A 16,815-nucleotide genomic window follows, 5' to 3' on the forward strand; every position below is an offset into this window, starting at 1 on the left:
AGTATTTTTGCACTAGCCATTGGGTGCATTAAATAACATGTGATTAACTCATAAACCTTGATAGTTCCTTTTCTCATAACCATATTGCTCCACATGGAACCTTTAGCAGAAAAGGGAAAGTGATGTAGTAGATTGTAACAATTCTGGGAGTGAGGTTCAAAATAGAACTCTCCTTGCTGTGTTGACCACTTGTTCAGAGTATACCCTATTTCAATAAAAATGCTTGTGAATGATAGTACAGTAACTCCTCACTTAACGTCCTAGTTATGTTCTTGAAAAATGCAACTTTAAACGAAATGATGTTAAGTGAATCCAATTTCCCCATAAGAATTAATGTAAATTGGGGTTGGGGGGGGGTTAGGTTCCAGGGAAATTTTTTTTGCCAGACAAAAGACATTAGATACATATACAGTATAAGTTTTAAATAATTTTAAAACAAACAATTTAATACTGTACTCACCAATGATGATTGTGAAGCTTGGTTGAGGCAGGGGCATAGTGGAGTAGGAGTGCAGGGGCTCGCCCCGTTCTGCCCACCCAAGGCTCCTGCTGGGGAGTGGGACCAAGGTACAGGGGCTTGCCCCGTTCTGCCTGCCTGGGGCTCCGGTCCCTCTCTGCCCGCCTGGCATTCCACCCAGGAAGCAGGGCCCGGGTGCCAGGTGGGGGGAACAAGGTAGGAGCACCGTGTGGCAGGAGCCAAACAATGTTATACGGGAACATTTTAGGACTTTAAAGGAGTATGTTCTCTAATAGGTCAGCGACCTAATAGCGAACCAATGTTAACTGGGAGGATATTAAGTGAGGAGTTACTGTAAAATAAAAATTAAGAAGAGAGGAACTCACAAGATGTGTAAGTAACATAAGCATCTCTCAGGGAATGTCTGCACTGCAGAACGAGTCCCATGACAGTGAGTCTCAGAGCCAGGGTTAACTGACCCGGGCTCATATGGCTCACACTACAGGGGCTAAAAATAGCAGTGTAGATGTTTGGGCTTGGGCTGGAGCCCAAGCTCAGAAACCCAGGAAGAGGGATGGATCTCAGAGTCCAGGCTCCAGCCTGAGCCTGAAGATCTGCACTGCTATTTTTAGCATTTATCTGCAGAAGCATGTGTTGGGGTGAATATACAATGAAAAAGGTTCATCTGGTTTACTATAAATAGATCAGAGATACTAGCCTTTACTGCAGGAATCAGCAAGGAAGTAGAGTGGGATCAGCAACTGACTCTAGTTTCCTTAAAAGGGAGAAATGAGACATGCTCCTGTGCTGGCAGCCGTCAAATGGAGCAAGCCATATTGCTATTGGGCAGGCTGAAGTACACCTTGCTCCTTTTCCCTTGCAGTATGTGCACCAGATTGAAGAGCTTGGTTTGTTTATTTGACTTACCTGTTAGGAAAATGAAAGCAGTGTCCTGCTCTTGTTAAGTATGTGTAAGAAGGAGTTATTGACTGGAGAGCACTATCTGGTTTTAATTTTATTACCTAGCCCACACTGCAACTTTCAGATAAGTGAATTCCAAAGCACTATACAAACTCCCTGCTATACAAATACTGAATATATGAATGTCTCTGTATACCACTAAAGTACAGCCAGTTCTGGGATGTGCCACAACAACAGTTTAGCAATGCACAGCAATACTACTCCATCATTTAATACAGGAAGTGAAGATAGCAGTTCTCAAACTCTAACCTGTGGATCACTAGTGGTCCATTAAACACTAACAGGTGGTCTACAGCGAGTAACAGATCACACTGTGCTGGTTCTTCTCCTTGATTCCAGCAACTAAATTGCATTGAAAGAAGCTTAAAATATTCAATACCTCACTAATATCACCTGCCTATGTAAGCAATTGCAGTAATTATCAGAGGGATGTACTATAAATGCAAATTGGAGTGGAAGTGGTCCCTGCAATCACGAATGGAAGGAGAGGTAGTCCATGAGACAATCTTTATTAAGATGTTGTCCCACTGAAAAATTATCCACTTATAAATGAAGGGAGAATTTAACTAGGCAGATAGAATTATCCATGTCAGAATTTGGGCTGGATTTACTCTACTACTCTCACAAAGAGTGCTAGGCGTCAAGGCCTCAATTTTCACTCTCATCCATAAGATGGTAGACCAGCATTCCCCAACACTACAGGGATGGGATCAGTAATGCCTCAAAAAAGTGCCATTTACTAAATGCTACTTCCTGCAGTACCTGACTTTTCCCCAGAAGTCTTTGCTATTTAGCTACTGACCCAGCATGATTTTACCTGGATTATGAGATCACATGTTAAAATGGTACTGCTGCAAGCATGGCAAAGGCTATAACGGGACTTAACAGAATTTCATGAACTAAGACTATACAACAATAAAAATAAGTAAGAAGAGCACGTGCAGTTACACTAGCTGGGACAACAATTATCTCATCTCATGCTTCATGGCACAAACTGACCACCTCCAGAGGCCAGGAAGAAAAACAACACTTACAATTAGTTGTGCTATAGAAGGGACTTACTCTCCTCTCTGAGGTACGTGGCGTTGGTCCCTGTTTGAGGCACAGTACTGGATTAAATGAACCAACAATTAGTTTCAGGAGGGAAGGAGCTAGAGTACCAGACTAGACAGAATACATGCCTGCTGCAGTATGGAAATCCCTATATTCAGTTACTGGCCAATCTAGTTCCAAGTTCACTGGCAGGGGGAGGGTGGTTCCGAGGGACAGCACACTCAGCCCTGGGAAATGAGCATTCTAGTTTCTCACAAGTCTCATCTTCTGATAGATATTTGGAATAACATCCAGTCATGCTCCACCAGAAAAAAAATATCAGAAATTAAATGGAAACTATGCCAGAAACCCGGTTCTGCATGAACTATTTTAATGAACCAAATACCAGGTGAGATGAACACCTGACAGGGAGCTACCGATAGCTAGTACAGGGAGGAGAATGGCTGAGGGCAAGTTGAAAAAAAAGGCAAATTAAGTGCAGTAAAAGTACTCCCTCCCCCTAAAAGAGCCAACCAAACCACTCCAGTAATTAACAAATCTCAATTTCAGGTGCTAAAATAATCTTTTCCATTTAATTTCTTAACACAATTGGGTCGCAAAATGTCAATACAGTGAACAAGCCACCACAAAGACAGCTGGCAGCAAATCCTACTGGACTTCACTCTAAACTTCTCCTCACGCAGCTTCCGAGACAGACAATAAGAATGGAAACTAATGGAGAAGAAGGTGACCTTAGAGAGAGAATTCTTTGCTACCCAGCCTTTCCTCAGATATTGGACCTCCCTCTCCATACCCCCAGTTTATTTCCATGCTTATTGTGCTGCACAGATCACTTTCTCAGTGCTTCTGTGAATGCTTTAATCCCATGACTGTGAAGGTAGCAGCAGTCAGTTTTTCATAGACTAGGAACATGAGTGCGGCAGTGAGGACGGTCTGCAGGAGCTTTGCTTCAAGGCCTTTGTAGAGTCCCACCAATCCAAAACGCCTAAGAAGAAACAGGTTTGACAAATGTGAAGTTTTCTCTAAGCAAATTACAGCGCTAATGAGAAATGCTGCCTGCACTGACAGTTCTGCATGCTGAAGCTCTTCCTCTATCCCTAGAAGAGTGACAAAACATGGGAAACCGAACAAGTTTCTCACACGCTTTACCCCACCAGAATACTTCATATTTTGTTGAGGAGAGTAAGTCAATTTCCGTGGCATAGTCAACTTTTGGCCTCTATGCAGAGATTGTCAGCAAAGAAGCCAGTTACGATGCAAACACTTGCCTGTCAGACTTATTGGCCAACTAACTAACAGCCTTAGAGCAGCACTGACCTACTATTAATTAGAGTTAGAAGTTAAATTACAGACATAGAATTAGGATTCCTTATCCTATTCCCAGTCTCCTCAGCTACTTAGATTTTAAACATATGGGCTCAATAGAGAAGGGTAAGCATTCTATGCAGGAAACTTAACTCTTTTCCAGAGGAGAGGCTAAGTTGCTATCTATATAATCACCTCACTCTGAACAACATGCAGATATTTAATTTGAAAGTGTTACTTGCTCTCCCATCCCTGTTTTGCAATAGTCGACAAGTGGAACTGGGTTACTAGTTCAAGTGGGTGAAAATAAATAATGGTCAGGCCCAGCAATATTAACTGCCAATATGTTAAAAGCCCATTCTTTTGTGGGAGTATATGCGTCATTAAGACAGGAACTAGAAAGCTCACCTTACTCTCTGTCGAAGAAGATAGAGAACATTCTTAAGACTGCCTAGTGTCCGGTTTTCAGGGTTCAATCTGTGACGTCCAAACTGAAAGGGAAAGGAAAGAAACAGTGTTAACAATTTATTGGGATTATTTCCTCCTAACCATAAACCTCACTGACAGACCAAGAACCCTAATGAACAGGTAAAATGCAGAGAGGCTACTAAATTCTAAGATAACTTCTAGGATTGATTATCCAACATCTATTTTCATGTCTTCCAGCTTGTGCTGTCAAAAGGTTGCAATCAGTGCAGAAGAGTGTGGCCAAAGCTTTTACTGACCTAGTTTATTTGATATCATACCTCTAGCATTAAAACATTGTTTGCTACAGGTGAAATCTTATTGATTTTAAACTCCAGTTCCACTCCAGTTATAAACACAGAAATACACAATGCTATTATGTTTCATTGACTCCCTGTAAAACAATTCTCATTTTCAAGATTATTTTTCTAATCACCAGTCCTGCAAAAATCAATCTGGGATCCGAAATTCAAGCCGAGTTCTTTCTGGCTTGTGCATCACTGAGTTAAAGATTCACTTTATGCAAAGCCATTAACTTCAGTGCAATTACACAGGTGTAAGCAAGGGCAGAATTTAGTGCTAGAACTGGAACCTCATTTACAACTGTACTGATGATTAAGGCTAAGATTTAATCACGGGTATTATTAGTAAAAGTCATGGACAGCTCACAGCCCATTACCTGTCCATGATTTATACCATAAATACCTCTGATTGAATCTTTCTTTCGGGGGGAGGGGGCGCTGTGGGGGGACGGGAGCCTGGAACACCAGCTGCAGGGGGAGAGCCCCAGGGGACCCCATGACACCAGGTGCCAGGGAGAGGGAGCCCGGGGGGGCGGGGCTTACTGCTGCTCTGGCCACGGCTGGGGGGTAGGGAGGGAGGGAAGAGAGGAGCCCCACTGCTCCGGCCGCCCCGGAATCACAACGTCTACTCCTGCTGCCCCAGGACTGCTGCTCAGGCGGTCCTCAGGGCCAGCTGCATCGGCCGCTGCTCGGGTGGTCTCTGGGGCCAGCTGCCCAGGCCATCGGTTGGTACGGCTGGCTGTGAGGCTGCCCGAGGGGCTGGCTGCAAAACCACTCCAGCAGTGGCTCGTGTAGCTGTCCCAAGGGCCGCCCGAGTGGCTCCAGGTCCAGCTGCTTGGGCGGTCCTAGAGTCAGCCACACTGGCTGCTGCAGAAGTCACAGAGGTCACAGGAAGTCACGGAATCTGTGACTTCCATTACCTCCGTGACAAACACAGAGTGTTATTGATGATTCATGCTCCATGCAAACATCCAACTAATTCTACCACACTTGGCTCTACAGTGCTAAGTACTTAGTATTAAAGTAAGCAGATATGACTTTGAATAGTTACTAAAAATTTTATCTCTATTGTAATACTACACCAATGTCAACATGTATAGCTACCCAAGCTAAAATAAAGGTATTCATATTACATGCTGCAGGATGTATTGACTGCTTCCAAGGATCAGGACTGAGCGATTCCCTCACCACTCTAATTAGAGTACAGCACTGGGCAATTGGCTAGGTCAGGGGTGGCCGACCTGTGACTCAACTATTGGCCCTGCCCCCACTCCCTCCCCTAAGCCTGCTAGGCCCTTCCTCCTCCCTCTCTTGAGCCTCTTGCACGACACGAAAGAGCTTATCAGGAGGTGCGGGGAAGGAGGGGGAAGCATTGATCAGCGGGGCTGCCGGTGGGTGGGAGGCGCTGGGGGTGGGGGGAGGGCTGCTGATGTATTACTGTGGCTCTTTGGCAATGTACATTGGTAAATTCTGGCTCCTTCTCAGGCTCAGGTTGGCCACCCTTGAGCTAGGTGCATTATATGTGAGTTCACTTTCCTCTGATGCGTCAAATATTGGCCACCACTGAAAGCAAATAGTGGTTTGACTAAATAAAGCAAACCTTATGTATATTATTTACTTTTTTAGTTTACCTTCCATCACTTGGTCTTTAGTATTTAGTCTTTAAATTTTATTTTCTGTGTTTATGGAACCTATTTTCTATTTATATTCAGAATCCACATTTTATGCAGCCTTTAAATCCACATTTTATGCAGCCTTTAAATTGTAAGGTGCCTCAAGAGTTTTTGTGGAAGACACTACACAAATGTGCTATATTGTAATTACTATTACCTGCTTATGAGACTTCCCTATCCCTACTGAAGTTCCGGCAGGCTCCTTTGGCAAGGCAACAAAAAAGCCCAAGTCTAGGCCCTTACAAATGGTAAGACCTGCCAATGACCTTCAACACAATCAGCAAGATAAGAGAAATCCGTCCAGCAAGGACTCTTGAATAGAGAGGTCTTGGGTTGTACAGTAGTGGCCTCCAGAGGCAGAGCTGCCTTCGCCTGGAATTAGATGGACCTATTTTCAGTATAACTAATACTCACCCGCAAAATTGATTGTACTGTCTGCATGGGGTAGGTGATGGTTGTGGCAACTGCCTTAGCTACTGCACCAATGACGAATGCATCCAAAGAGGTAAGCTGTTCAACAGTGTAAGGAAAATATTACTTGCATGAAGAAACAGATCAGATGTTACAGTTTTATACCTATCACCATAACGTCTGAGAGCTTTCCACATAAAATCAATAGCAAAATCCCTAGTGGACTTCATGGAATTTCTGACACTTCTCCTGTTTCAAAACTATAAATAAATCTGCACAGTTAGAGAGAGGATTTACAACAACCTCTTGCATATCTCATTTCTCCTTTCATATAATTGCTATTACTGAAACCCAGTGGGAGGAGCCACATGACTGGAATGTTTTAAAGACACTGGATACACCCTATTTAGCAAAAAGAGTGGGTAGAAGGGGAGGGGGATGGCACTCTACATGAAAGATACCATTATGAGCTTTAAAGTTATGGACAATTGAGAGGAACAGGATCTGAACTGCTTATGGTTCAATGGTCTGATGAATCACAAGATGAGGTACTGGTGGAGGTCTGTTACAGGCCATTAAAGCAGATAAGGGTACAGGATGAGCAGATCCATAAACATCTATCTGTAATCCTCGAGTATTAGGGTTGGAAGAGACATCAGGAGGTCATCTAGTCCAACCCCCTGCTCAAAGCAGGACCAACACCAACTAAATCATCCCAGCCAGAGCTTTGTCAAGCCAGGCCTTAATGTCTAGAAACACTGAGTTATCAAGGGTTATTTCCATCATGGAAACATATGTTAGAGGTCTCATGCTGCCATTAGTAAAGCATCCTTGAGTTCTAAAAATTATAGATGGTAACTTTCTAGCACCAAAAAAACAGTGCATCAAACATATAGAATTACCCCAAATTGGTTGCACTGTTGGACTTCAGTCTAACCAATAAAAATGAACTGATCATTGAACTAAAAACTGATGGTTGCTCAGATGGAAGTGATCAAACACTAATTTTATTTGTTGTGTGCAAACAGAATGTAGTCCTGACCAGTAATATATATGTACTTGGTGCTTTAAAAATGAACAAATTCCCAGTGCCAAAAAAAAAACAAACATGAGAAAAACTGAGTGGGAGGAAACATTTAAACATAAAAATAAAAGTGATAATGGAGAGTTATTTAAGAATGCTTTTTTAAATGCCTAGGAAACCCACAAATCTCCAATCACATTGTGACAGTCTATACTTTGCTGGAGCGTTCTGTAATCCCCATATATCTCGTTTATATATAATTGTGATCTTGCATATAAAGCATGCCATGTATGGTATCAGGGGAAAGGTTATGATCTGCTGGAAGCCATTGTTCTATCTAAATATGTATATCATCAATGCATACGAAATTATAAGAATTGTGTTATATGGTTTTCACTAAAATATGCTGTGGGTTTGGGAAGCACCTAGATACTAGCTCAAAGGAGACAATGATAAGAAAAGAGGTAACCAACAGATGCTGAACAGATATCACCAGCCATTTTCCAGCAGAGGAGTTACAATTCAATGACAGGAGACACACCGGGGTATTGCTTCACCTTGTGACTCAGCAATGCTCACCAGACATGCCTGGACTTGTATTCTCCAAGTACATGGACTAAGGGTATAAAACAGAACACATTGGCCACATGCTTTGCCTTTCTCCTGCCCCCATCTATGCTGCAAGCAACAAAGAGACTCAGAAGACTGGACACTCCAACAGAGGAGACTGGCCCAGGTTTAAAGGACAAACCTGTATACTAAGGACTGCAGTATCCAGGGGTCAGAAAAACTACAATCTAGATGTTGCCCGTCTAATAGGGTTGAGAGTTCAGACTACGTGCTTATATTTTCTTTTCTTTGGGTAACTAACTCTGACTTTTTGTCTATCACTTAAAATCTATCTTTTGTAGTCAATAAATTGGTTTAACTATTTATCTTTACCTGTGAGTTTGCCTGAAGCGTGTGGTAAATCTGCTCAGGTTTGCAAAGGCTAGTGTATATCCACTTTCCATTGATGAAGTGGGGAACCAATTAATAAATTTGCACTGCTCATCGTAAACAGTGCAAGACGGTATATTCCTGAGGTACAAAGCTGGGAGCTGGGGGGCTCTGGCTGGTGCCTTTCTTTGTGTGATTCATGAGTGGCTCTGGGAGCACTCATGCAATCTAGCTGGGTGTGGGGCTGCATATGCAGTTGTGCTGAGTGATAATGGTGCCTGGAGGCACTAGCAAAGCATTGTGAGAGACAGATCAGGCTGGAGAGTTAAGGGGGCACAGCGGTCCCACAGTCCCAGGCTGCACCCTGGGGATCCCATCACACACATAAGAAGGCTTCTTGTGTGAAAAGAAATCCTAGTAAAAAGAGTAAATGAAAGTATCAAAATAAAAAAGAATATCTATAACAAATGGAAAAATGGGGAAGTGGATAGCAATGAGTATAAATCAGCAGTTAGGAAATGCAGATAGTTGACAAGGGAAAATAAAGGTAAAAAAAAAAAATTATGGTCAGTAGGATTAAGGACAATAAGGAATTCTTTAAATTTTTCAGGAACAAATAAAATCCTAACAATGGTATAGATCCAATAGTGCAGGGGTTCTCAAACTGGGGGTCGGGACCCCTCGGGGGTCACGAGGTTATTACATGGGGGGTTGTGAGCTGTCAGCCTCTACCCCAAGCCCCGCTTTGCTCCCGCATTTATAATGGTGTTATATACATTAAAAAGTGTTTTTAATTTATAAGGAGGGGTCGCACTCAGAGGCTTGCTGTGTGAAAGAGGTCAGCAGTACAAAAGATTGAGAACCACTGCAATAATAGATAAGGATGGTAAAATTGTCAATAGTAATGCAGAAAAGGCAGAAGTAATCAATAAATATTTCTGTTCTGTATTTGGAATGAAGCAGGCTGATGTATTCATATCTTACAGAGATAAGGAAATACTTTCTATTCCATCAATATCTATGGAAAATTTTAAAGCACAACTATTAAAGTTAAGCATTTTAAAACTGGAAGGACCAGATAATTTGTATCTAAGGGTATTAAAAGAATTGGACCAAAGACCACTGATGTTGGATCTGAACCACTGATGTTGATTTTTAACAAATCTTGGAATACTGGGGAAGCTCCAGAGAACTGGGAAAAAGGAAATGTTCTGCCAATATTTAAAAAAAGAGTAAATGTGATGACCCAGGTATAGGCTGGATAGTCTGACATCACTCCCAGGCAAAAGGTGGGAAGGTTGATATGGGATGCGATCTGTAGATAATTTAAAAAAGGAAGCACAGTGAATGCCAATCAACAGGGTTTTATGGAAAATAGGTCTTGTCAAACAAACTTGGTACTGTTTTTTGATGAGCTTACAAGTTTGGTTGATAAAAGATAATTGTGTTGACATAATATACTTGGACTTCCGTAAGGCACTGATTTAGTCCTGGATGACATTCTGATAAAAAATTAGCTCTATACAAAAATCAATGTAGCCTATATTAAATGAATTAAATAGGTCATAAAAAGTAATTGCAAATGGGGAATCATCCTCCTCGGGGGATTTCTAGTGGGGCCTTGGGGGAATCTGTTCTTGGTTCAATGCTATTCAGTATCTCTGTCAATGATCTGGAAGGAAATATAAAATCAATGCTGGTAAAATTTGCAGATGACACAAAATCGGTGTAGTAGTAAATAATGATGGAAATAGGTGAGTCATGCAGTTGAGTCTGGATTGCTTAGTAAGATAGGCTCATGTGAACAACATGCATTTGGCTATATTAAAATGCAAGGTTGCAGTGTTGTAGCCATGTTGGTCCCAAAATATGAAATAGACAAGGTTGGTGAGATATTATCTTTTATTGGACCAACCTCTCTGTTGGTGAAACAGATAAGTTTTTGGGCTTCACATTTGATGTACCAGCAACAACTACGTTGGTGAAACCATATAATCACGATGCTGTTGAATGAACTCACATAAAAAAATGATAACAGCCAAAAAAAATCTATCACCTATGGGCGAACATTTTTCACAGAGTGATCACTCTGTATCTAACCTACCAGTCCTTGTCCTCAAAGGAAACCTGCACAACACCTTCAAAAGACAAGCACAGGAATTTAAATTCATAACTCTGCTAGACAGTAAAACTCATGGTTTCAGCAGAGTCTAATTTTATGGTTCATTACAACAATTTGTAGTCTACAACCATTTGTAATCTACTAACTCTCCTCTGTTCTATGACTGCAGAGGTGTTAATTGCCCACTTCATTTTAAGTGGTTTCTTGCAACATGTGTTAACCTCTTACACTTCATCTGTCCCATCTTGTATTTATCTATGACACGGTTATCTTTTCCAGACCTGAAGAAGATCTCTGGAAAGCTTAAACATTTGTCTCTTTCACCAACAGAACTTAATCCAATAAAAAATATTATCCCACCCACCTTGTCGGTCCTAAAATGCAAGGACAGATATCTAAGAATGACAAATGTAGGTTGCACTTACAAGATGCGAGACAGTATCCTAGAATGTAGTGACAGTGAAAAGGGCTTAGATGTAATTGTAGATAACCAAATGAACATGAGCTCCCAGGGCAATGTTGTCACTAAGAGGGCAAATACGATCCTTGGATGCATAAGTAGGGGAATAGCAAGTAGGAGTAGAAAGGTGGCATCATATACAGCATTGGTGAGACCATTCCTGGAATACTCTGTCCACTTCTGGTGTCCACACTTCAAAAAGGATGTTAAAAAATTGAAAAGGGTTCAGAAAAAAGCTACAAGAATGATTTGAAGTCTAGAATATATGCCTCATAGAAAGATTTAAGAAGCTCGATATATTTAATTTATCCAAGAGAAGGGTATGACAGATATGGCAATTTCCAGTGATATCCTGGACAAACCATACTGAAAAAAGCTAAACCTTATTAAATTAAGTTTAAATATCTTATGAGTTCATTCTATTAAAAATACAAATGTTTATGTAATGTTGTGGAATTTGTATTAACATCTCTAAAGGGAGAGACATGACTAATGTAAACGTTAGAAATTGTTATGAGCTTCAAAAGTCTCTTTTACACAAGTGTCAGATAAGTGAACTTTTAAAACTAAGTGGGTGTCCCAGGAAATTTCTGGGAAAGGTGAACACATAAGAACATAAGAATGACCATGGTAAGTCAGACTAATGATCCATCTACCCCAGTATCCTCTCTTAGTGGACAGTGCCAGATGCTTCTGGCAAGTTGGAGGTTTAGGGACACCTGGAGCATGGGGTATATTTATATTTATATATATTATATTTTTGGTGTTCAAAACATCCCATGGCAAGCAATTCCACAGACTGACTGTGCTTTGTGTGAAAAAGTACAGTACTTCCTTTCGTTTGTTTTAAACCTGCTGCCTATTAATTTAATTGGGTGACCCCCTATGTTCTTGTGTCATGTGAAGAGGTGGATAACACTTCCCTACTTATTTTCTCTACACCCTTCATGATTTTATAGACCTCTATCATGTCCTCTCTTTTCCAAGCTGAAAAGTCACACTCTTTAATCTCTCCTCATATGGAAGCTGTTCCATACCCTTAATCATTTTTGTTGCCTGTTTCTATACTTTTTCCAATTCTAATATACCTTTTTGAGATGGGATGAAAACTACACACAGTATTCGAAGTGTGGGTGTACCATGGATTTATACAGTGGCATTATGATATTTTCTGTTTTATTATCTATCCCTTTCCTAACAGTTCCTAACATTGTTAGCTTTTTTTGACCACTGCTGCGTACTGAGCGGATGTTTCCAAAGAACTATCCACAATGACACTGAGATCTCTTTCAGGAGTGATAACAGCTAATATAGACCCCATCATTTTGTAGGTACAGTTGGGAGTATGTTTTCCAATGTGCATTACTTTGCACTTAACACTGAATTTCATCTGCCATTTTGTCATTTAGTCAAGTGAGATCCCGTTGTAAGTCATCACAGTCAGTTCTGGACTTAAGTACCTTGAGTAATTTCATAGTTTGCAAATTTTGCCACTTCACTGTTTACCCCTTTTTCCAGATCATTTATGGATGTTTAACAGCAAAGGTCTCAGTACAGATCCTTTGGGGACTGTAGTCCGTTGGGGGGAATGGCCCCTCACCATTCGGGTCTGTGGGTGGCCAATCCACCTCACTATGTCTCTGGGAGGTCGCCTGGAGTGGGGATCAGCGGGGCAATGGGAGACCTCAGTGCAGGTCCGTGATCAGGGCCGAATGACAAACACAGTTACAGAGCCCAGTTCCTGGTCAGGGCGGGGCAACAAAGAGTCTGAGAGCTTAGGGCTGCACACAGGCTGAGCCACAAAACAATCAGGCCTCCTAACTCTAGCGGAGTGCAAACAAGCACAGGCTTCTTGCCTAAGAGAGGGGGAGACTGCCACCCACGAATTGGGGTGGCAGGGGGGACACAGGCCCACCCACTCCACTGCGTTCTGGCCCAGGGCCCTAGCAGTGGCAGAGCTGTCTGCCACTGGGTCAGCAGATATCCTGACCGCAATATGCTGATTCACTCACTGGCAGTGTTGCAGCCAGACAGGAGTCGGCTACCCCTGGGCCACTTCCTAACTCCCCCTCAGGGCGCACCTGGCTCTGTAGAGGGTTGTCCAGGAAGAGGGCCTCTGTCAGGGCTTGGAGCTCCTCTCTGTACAGGTCTGAAAATGGTCCTGGCTAGTCCTCAGCTTCCTCGGGGTCTGTGGCAGCCTCCAGCTCGGGAGCTCACAGGAGGCATCTGGCTCCTCCAGCAGCTGGGCCGCAACTGAGTTCTCCGGCCTGCCATTTGTACTTCCAGTCCTGCCCTCTGAACTTCCGGCGGGAGGGTTGAGCATGGCATGGCTCCGCCCACCAGGATGCAAAGTGAGGGCCCCCTCCCCCTCTGGGTCTGAGGGCAGCCAATCCCCCTCACTACAGGGACCCTGGTAGTTACTCCTCTCTGCTGTAAAAACTGATCATTTCTTCCTACCCCTTGTTTCCTGTCTTTTAACCAGTACTGAACCATGAGAGGACCTTCCCTCTTGGCCCATGACTGCTTACTTTGCTTAAGAGCCTTTGGTGTGGGACCCTGTCAAAGACTTTCTGAAAGTCCAAGTACACTATATCAACTGGATCACCTTTGTCCACATGCTTGCTGACTCCCTCAAAAAATTCTCACAGATTGGTGAGACATGATTTTTCCCTTTACAAAAGCCATGTTGACTATTCCGCAACATATCATGTTCATATATGTGTCTTGACAATTCTGTTTTTTACTGTAGTTTCAACCAATTTGCTAGATACTGAAGTTAGTCTTACTGGCCTGTAATTGCCAGAATAATCTCGAGCCTTTTTAAAAAAAATAGGCATTACATTACCTACCCTCCAGTGATCTGGTACACAGGCTGATTTAAGCAATAGGTTACATACCAGAGTTCGTAGTTCTGCAATTTCACATTTGAGTTCTTTCAGAACTTTTAGATGAATATCATCTGGTCTTGGTGGCTTATTACTATTCATTAATTTGTTCCAAAACCACCTCTACTGACACCTCAATATGGGACAGTTTCCTCAAATCTGTCACCTAAAAAGAATGGCTCAGGTGTGTGGATCTCCCCCACATCCTCTGCAGTGAAGACCTATGCAAAGATTTATTTAGTTTCTCCACAATGGCCTTCTCTTCCTTGAGTGCTCCTTTAGCACGTCATCTGAAAGTCCCCAACTATGGGACGGTTTCCCTCCGCTCTAGCCTGAAGCTCTCCTTATCTGAGACTTTCATCCTCCATCATCCAGCACAGAGGCTGTCAAACTGGGGTGAGACCACTCTACTGTGTCCCTGAAAGTCTCCTCTATGTACCTCTCTGTCTCCCTTAGCTCCTCCAGTTCAGTCACTTCGGCCTTAAGAGTCTGATATATATATATAGTGTGTGTGTGCGTGTGTATATGTATATACACACACAAACAATTTGTTTGCCTATATACACACACAAGGGTTATGCAAGAACTCATCCTTTTGAAGTTTCACCATGAGGAAGGACCATTATCTGCTGATTATCTGTTACTTGAGGACAATATCGGAGGTCCAAACTGTATAAAAGGAATGATTCACAGATTCATGGGGATTGTTGTTCTGAACTAATAGCTGTTATGAACACGTCACCACAGAAAACCCCTTGGTGGGATATGAAGGCCTGATCACTTGCCAGACCCCTTGTTGGAATTGAGGTTCTCTCTGGTAAGCTTATTAGCATATGTATGTTCTTCTATTGTTTTTAATTTGTTTTCTCTATAATGCTTTCACCTTAAGAATAAATGTGCTTGCTTAGGAGAAGCTGTGTGGTACACTATGACTTTGGGCAATTCTGCTGCTTATAGCCTCTGGCGAGAAAGCAAAGCAGGCCTGCTTAGGCAGTCTGACTTGCTGGGAAACTCAAACTATATGCAGGGAACCGTGCGGCCTGGAAAATCCCTGGTCAGGAGGGAGAGAGACATGGGTCTCCACCCAAAAGAGGTGATGGCTGGGGAACCGGGATCCTAATAGAGGGTGCCCTTCATGGCCCACAGAGGGGGAATACAGGTGCAGTTGCCCTGAACTGTGACACAAAGTAAGACGTGACTTGATTACGGTCTACAAGTACCCACATAGGGAAAAGATAACAGACAGAATTTAAATCTAGCAGAAGAAGGCATACTAAGATCAATAGTTGGAAGCTAAAGCAAGACAAATTCAAACTAGAAATAAGAATTAATTTTTTTTTTTTTTAAACTGAGGGGAATGAATCACTGGAACAACTTCCTTAGGGATGCAGTTGATTCTCCATCATTTGAAATCAGGAATGAAGCTCTCTCTAAAAGAAAAACTATAATTCAAACAGAAGTTATGGGCTTCATCAAGAAGCTAGCAGTTGAGGTTGTATGGTCTGTGCTATGCAGGAGGTCACACTAGATCAGGGTTTCTCAAACTTCATTGCACCCTGACCCCCTTCTGACAACAAAAATTACTACACGACCCCGGGAAGGGGGACTGAAGCCCAAGCCCCACCACCCCAGGCTGGGGGGCCAAAGTGAAAGCCCAAGCCCTGCCATCCTGGGGGGCGCCGAAGCTTGAGGGCTTCAGCCCTTGGGGATGGGGCTCAGATTTTGGCTTTAGACCCGAGCCCCAGCAAATCTAACGCCAGCACTGGCAACCCCATTAAAACAGGGTCACGACCCACTCTGGGGTCCCAACCCACAGTTGGAGAATCGCTGCACTAGATAATCATAACAGTTTCTTCTGATCTCAAAAATCTATTACTCTCACCTGCAGTCGTGTCTTCAAAAGCTTTCGTTTAAACCCTTCATAGAACATGAACTGTATGGCAGGATTGAAGACCAGCAGCAAGGAGGGGAAAGTACCATTCCACAAAGCCAAGATTCCTTCATCCCGTATTATCTGATGAAAGGCATCTGATGTGGAAAGTGGAGAGAAGCAACAGGAATTCTTAACATACAGAATGACATTTTGATTGCAAAGGGTATGATTAATTCTACATTTTTATATCATCGTCCATTGAGTATGGGTCATCTCAGCAGCCTGGTCCCACTGCTCCCTGTGATACACTTCTACTTTTGCCTTTTAAACTAATGAACAAATTCAGGAACAATGATGGACAGAGTGGGGGGCAGAGGTGTTTCTTGGTCAAACTGGCACCAGTCTTACAGCTTATATTTACCTCCTTGTGTAGATGTTCCCCTTTTACAGAGGCCCAATGTCACCATGAGATTCTTCTAGCTAAAATGGCTCTCTTCAGAGCTTTATTTGGTTATGTTTCATTTTAACAACAGGCAGCATAGCTGATCATAAAGTTAACCTCCCTCTGCCTCTGTTCCATTTAACTGGAAGCTACCTTAGAATGTCATCTCCCAGTCACCACCTGCTAACACTAAAATCAAGAGGCTAAATTGGAACTTGAACGTCTTTGGTTTTCATTTTAAACATGAGACATTTTTCACTTACAAAAACAAGGTACACAGCATCAAAATTAATTCCCTATGTTTCGAACGGTTCAAGTTTGAAATTTCTGTAATAAAGAATTGTGTTTAGAGAAGCTGGCTACCACAAAGTTTAAATATTTGACTTCTTCCCCCACTCAAAAGCATGGATCAGGGCAATAAAA

General features: G+C 42.5%; 1 protein-coding gene across 1 annotated transcript in view; it reads right to left on the reverse strand.

The window, feature by feature from the left end:
* Window positions 1–1,459: 1,459 nt before the first annotated feature.
* Window positions 1,460–16,815, reverse strand: part of SLC25A17 (solute carrier family 25 member 17) — a 53,095-nt gene continuing 37,739 nt past the window's right edge. The window contains exons 6-9 of the mRNA XM_084618040.1: window positions 15,960–16,105; window positions 6,651–6,746; window positions 4,205–4,287; window positions 1,460–3,476 (exon numbers count right to left, since the gene is read on the reverse strand). Coding sequence (XP_084474166.1) covers window positions 3,329–3,476; window positions 4,205–4,287; window positions 6,651–6,746; window positions 15,960–16,105 — 473 coding nt within the window. The 3' untranslated portion in view covers window positions 1,460–3,328. The remainder of the gene's footprint in view (window positions 3,477–4,204; window positions 4,288–6,650; window positions 6,747–15,959; window positions 16,106–16,815) is intronic.

Source organism: Lepidochelys olivacea (genome assembly GCF_965140295.1).
Source record: "Lepidochelys olivacea isolate rLepOli2 genome assembly, chromosome: 1".
In the NCBI taxonomy this organism is placed as follows: domain Eukaryota; kingdom Metazoa; phylum Chordata; order Testudines; family Cheloniidae; genus Lepidochelys; species Lepidochelys olivacea.